At 60.5% G+C, this 4,961-nt stretch overlaps 1 protein-coding gene across 4 annotated transcripts in view; it reads left to right on the top strand.

Moving 5' to 3' along the window:
* wipi2 (WD repeat domain, phosphoinositide interacting 2) overlaps nucleotides 1-3,857 on the top strand; it is a 70,663-nt gene extending 66,806 nt beyond the window's left edge. For all 4 annotated transcript variants that reach the window (XM_045712090.1, XM_045712093.1, XM_045712092.1 and 1 more), the window contains 2 exons: nucleotides 282-379; nucleotides 3,721-3,857. In XM_045712090.1, coding sequence (XP_045568046.1) covers nucleotides 282-379; nucleotides 3,721-3,836 — 214 coding nt within the window. In that variant the 3' untranslated portion in view covers nucleotides 3,837-3,857. The remainder of the gene's footprint in view (nucleotides 1-281; nucleotides 380-3,720) is intronic.
* The last annotated feature ends 1,104 nt before the right edge of the window (nucleotides 3,858-4,961 follow it).

A 4,961-nucleotide genomic window follows, 5' to 3' on the forward strand; every position in this document is an offset into this window, starting at 1 on the left:
ACACTGATGGAGCAACACAGGTAACACTGATGGAGCAACACTGATGGAGCAACACAGATGGAGCAACGCAGGTAACACTGATGGAGCAACACTGATGGAGCAACGCAGGTAACACTGATGGAGCAACGCAGGTAACACTGATGGAGTAACACTGATGGAGCAACGCAGGTAACACTGATGGAGCAACGCAGGTAACACTGATGGAGTAACACAGGTAACACTGATGGAGCAACGCTGATGGAGCAACGGTTTATGAAATGAAATCATTCTGTGTTCCTCAGGTTGGACGGCAGTGCTGAGCCGCCCAATGAGATCCTGGAACAGGGGTCACATGACCGACCCCTTACTGCACAGGCCTACAACACTGCTGGGATGAAAGGTACACGCCCACAGGACAACCGCTAGGCTACCTGGGCCGGCGGGTAGAGGGGCCGGCGGTAGAGGGCCCGGCGGGTAGAGGGGCCGGCGGGTAGAGGGCCCGGCGGGTAGAGGGGCCGGGCGGGTAGAGGGGCCGGCGGGTAGAGGGGCCGGCGGGTAGAGGGGGGCGGGTAGAGGGCCCGGCGGGTAGAGGGGCCGGCGGGTAGAGGGCCCGGCGGGTAGAGGGGCCGGCGGTGGGGGGCGTAGAGGGGCCGTAGGTAGCAGGTAGAGGGGCTTTACGGGTAGAGGGGCCGGCAGGTAGCGGGGCCGGGCGGGTAGAGGGGCCGGCGGCTAGAGGGGCCGGGCGGGTAGAGGGGCCGGCGGGTAGAGGGGCCGGCGGGTAGAGGGGCCCGGCGGGTAGAGGGGCCGGCGGGTAGAGGGGCCGGCGGGTAGCCTAGTGGTTAGAGCGTTGGGTCAGTAACCGAAAGGTTGCTGGTTCGAATCCCCGAGCTGACGGTAAAAATCTGTCGTTCTGCCCCTGAACAAGGCAGTTTATTTATCCTTTATTTAACCAGGCAGTTAAGAACTAATTCTGATTTTCAATCACAGCCGAGGAACAGTGGCCTTGTAGTAGTACTGAACTTACTGACAGAACTTGGTCTGGTAGCAGCAGGGTAGTATCCCAGCAGGGTAGTATCCCAGCAGGCAGGGTAGTATCCCAGCAGGGTAGTATCCCAGCAGGCAGGGTAGTATCCCAGCAGGCAGGGTAGCATCCCAGCAGGCAGGGTAGTATCCCAGCAGGCAGGGTAGTATCCCAGAAGGCAGGGTAGTATCCCAGCAGGCAGGGTAGTATCCCAGCAGGCAGGGTAGTATCCCAGCAGGCAGGGTAGTATCCCAGCAGGGTAGTATCCCAGCAGGCAGGGTAGCATCCCAGCAGGCAGGGTAGCATCTCAGCAGGGTAGTATACCAGCAGGCAGGGTAGTATCCCAGCAGGCAGGGTAGTATCCCAGCAGGCAGGGTAGTATCCCAGCAGGCAGGGTAGTATCCCAGCAGGGTAGTATCCCAGCAGGCAGGGTAGTATCCCAGCAGGCAGGGTAGTATCCCAGCAGGGTAGTATCCCAGCAGGCAGGGTAGTATCCCAGCAGGCAGGGTAGTATCCCAGCAGGCAGGGTAGTATCCCAGCAGGGTAGTATCCCAGCAGGCAGGGTAGTATCCCAGCAGGGTAGTATCCCAGCAGGCAGGGTAGTATCCCAGCAGGCAGGGTAGTATCCCAGCAGGCAGGGTAGTATCCCAGCAGGCAGGGTAGTGTCCCAGCAGGCAGGGTAGTATCCCAGCAGGCAGGGTAGCATCCCAGCAGGCAGGGTAGTATCCCAGCAGGCAGGGTAGTATCCCAGCAGGCAGGGTAGTATCCCAGCAGGCAGGGTAGTGTCCCAGCAGGCAGGGTAGTATCCCAGCAGGCAGGGTAGTATCCCAGCAGGCAGGGTAGTATCCCAGCAGGGTAGTATCCCAGCAGGCAGGGTAGTATCCCAGCAGGGTAGTATCCCAGCAGGCAGGGTAGTATCCCAGCAGGCAGGGTAGTATCCCAGCAGGGTAGTATCCCAGCAGGCAGGGTAGTATCCCGGCAGGCAGGGTAGTATCCCGGCAGGCAGGGTAGTATCCCAGCAGGCAGGGTAGTATCCCAGCAGGCAGGGTAGTATCCCAGCAGGGTAGTATCCCAGCAGGCAGGGTAGTATCCCAGCAGGCAGGGTAGTATCCCAGCAGGCAGGGTAGTATCCCAGCAGGCAGGGTAGTATCCCAGCAGGCAGGGTAGTATCCCAGCAGGGTAGTATCCCAGCAGGCAGGGTAGGATCCCAGCAGGCAGGGTAGTATCCCAGCAGGGTAGTATCCCAGCAGGCAGGGTAGTATCCCAGCAGGCAGGGTAGTATCCCAGCAGGGCAGGGTAGTATCCCAGCAGGCAGGATAGTATCCCAGTAGGGTAGTATCCCAGCAGGCAGGGTAGTATCCCGGCAGGCAGGGTAGTATCCCGGCAGGCAGGGTAGTATCCCGGCAGGCAGGGTAGTATCCCGGCAGGCAGGGTAGTATCCCGGCAGGCAGGGTAGTATCCCAGCAGGCAGGGTAGTATCCCAGCAGGCAGGGTAGTATCCCAGCAGGCAGGGTAGTATCCCAGCAGGGTAGTATCCCAGCAGGCAGGGTAGTATCCCAGCAGGGTAGTATCCCGACAGGGTAGTATCCCAGCAGGCAGGGTAGTATCCCGGCAGGCAGGGTAGTATCCCGGCAGGCAGGGTAGTATCCCAGCAGGCAGGGTAGTATCCCAGCAGGCAGGGTAGTATCCCGGCAGGCAGGGTAGTATCCCAGCAGGCAGGGTAGTATCCCAGCAGGCAGGGTAGTATCCCAGCCGGCAGGGTAGTATCCCAGCAGGGTAGTATCCCAGCAGGCAGGGTAGTATCCCAGCAGGCAGGGTAGTATCCCAGCAGGCAGGGTAGTATCCCAGCAGGCAGGGTAGTATCCCAGCAGGCAGGGTAGTATCCCAGCAGGCAGGGTAGTATCCCAGCAGGGTAGTATCCCAGCAGGCAGGGTAGTATCCCAGCAGGCAGGGTAGTATCCCAGCAGGCAGGGTAGTATCCCAGAAGGCAGGGTAGTATCCCGGCAGGCAGGGTAGTATCCCGGCAGGCAGGGTAGTATCCCAGCAGGCAGGGTAGTATCCCAGCAGGCAGGGTAGTATCCCAGCAGGCAGGGTAGTATCCCAGCAGGCAGGGTAGTATCCCAGCAGGTAGGGTAGTATCCCAGCAGGCAGGGTAGTATCCCAGTAGGGTAGTATCCCAGCAGGCAGGGTAGTATCCCAGCAGGCAGGGTAGTATCCCAGCAGGTAGGGTAGTATCCCAGCAGGCAGGGTAGTATCCGCAGGTAGGGTAGTATCCCAGCAGGCAGGGTAGTATCCCAGCAGGCAGGGTAGTATCCCGGCAGGCAGGGTAGTATCCCGGCAGGCAGGGTAGTATCCCGGCAGGCAGGGTAGTATCCCGGCAGGCAGGGTAGTATCCGCAGCAGGGTAGTATCCCGGCAGGCAGGGTAGTATCCCAGCAGGCAGGGTAGTATCCCAGCAGGGTAGTATCCCAGCAGGCAGGGTAGCATCTCAGCAGGGTAGTATACCAGCAGGCAGGGTAGTATCCCAGCAGGCAGGGTAGTATCCCAGCAGGCAGGGTAGTATCCCAGCAGGCAGGGTAGTATCCCAGAAGGCAGGGTAGTATCCCAGCAGGCAGGGTAGTATCCCAGCAGGCAGGGTAGTATCCCAGCAGGCAGGGTAGTATCCCAGCAGGGTATCCCTCCACCCTGACCCTTGACCTCTGACCCATGTCCTCTCCTCAGGTTACTGTGAGGAGGCGGGTGCAGTGGGAGGGGCGGGACTAGAGGATGACCTCAGCGATCTGCGATTGGACGATGAGAATGAGGAGCAGCCGCCACTCATCCTGGAGACGGACTGACTGACGGCCACAGAAACCAATCAGAGAGCCCCTCTGGTGCTGCTAGGAAACATGGAGGGTGGGATTAACAACTCTCAGCGTTCAACAGCGCCTCTGTCCGTCTGTCTGTGGATGTACATGTTTCTCCCCTCCTCCCTTTCTCTCCCTCCCTCCCTCTCTGTCTCCTCCCTCTCTGTCTCCCCCCTCCTCCATCTCTGTCTCCCCCCTCCTCCCTCCTCCTCTCTCTCTGTCTCCCCTCCTCCCTTTCTCTCTCCTGTCTCTCCTCCCTCTCTGTCTCCCCCCTCCCTCTGTCCTCCCTCTCTCTCTCTCTCTCCTCCCTCTCTGTGTCCCCCCTCCCTCTGTCTCCCCCTCCCTCTGTCTCCCCTCCTCCCTCTCTGTGTCCCCTCTCCTCCCTCTCTGTGTCCCCCCTCCCTCTGTCTCCCCTCCTCCCTCTCTGTGTCCCCCCCTCCTCCCTCTCTGTGTCCCCCTCCTCCCTCTCCCTCTCTCCTCCCTCTCTGTCTCCCCCCCCTCCGTCCCTCCTCCCTCTCTCCTCCCTCTCTGTCTCCCCCCCTCCCTCTGTCTCCCCCTCCCTCTCTCTCCCTCCTCCCTCTCTGTCTCCCCCCTCCCTCTCTCCTCCCTCCCTCCTCCCTCCTCCCTCTCTCCTCCCTCTCTGTCTCCCCCCTCCCTCTCCTCCCTCTCTGTCTCCCCCCTCCCTCTCTCCTCCCTCTCTGTCTCCCCCCTCCCTCTATCCTCCCTCTCTGTCTCCCCCTCCCTCTGTCTCCCCTCCCTCTGTCTCCCCCTCCCTCTGTCTCCCCTCCTCCCTCTCTGTCTCCCCCCTCCCTCTGTCTACCTGTGCAGGCGACTCTGTAGCTTTGCATGTACATGTGCCAAGACCAGAACGCTACGCACCGCTCTAACAAGGACCTCTGAAGTGTGTGTGTGTGTGTGTGTGTGTGTGTGTGTGCTGGGCATGTACATTAGCATACCTTAGCTTCCCAGTCGCTCACTGGCTACCCAATCAGATGAAGGCTCAGTGGACAAGCCCCCGCCCCCCCTCTCTCTCTGAGGCCTTCAGACATTGGCAGATGAAATCGATTGACAGATCAGTCAGACCAGTGTCTGATCGGGTGAGGAATTACGCCATTT

The sequence above is a fragment of the Salmo salar genome, unplaced genomic scaffold, assembly GCF_905237065.1.
Source record: "Salmo salar unplaced genomic scaffold, Ssal_v3.1, whole genome shotgun sequence".
In the NCBI taxonomy this organism is placed as follows: domain Eukaryota; kingdom Metazoa; phylum Chordata; class Actinopteri; order Salmoniformes; family Salmonidae; genus Salmo; species Salmo salar.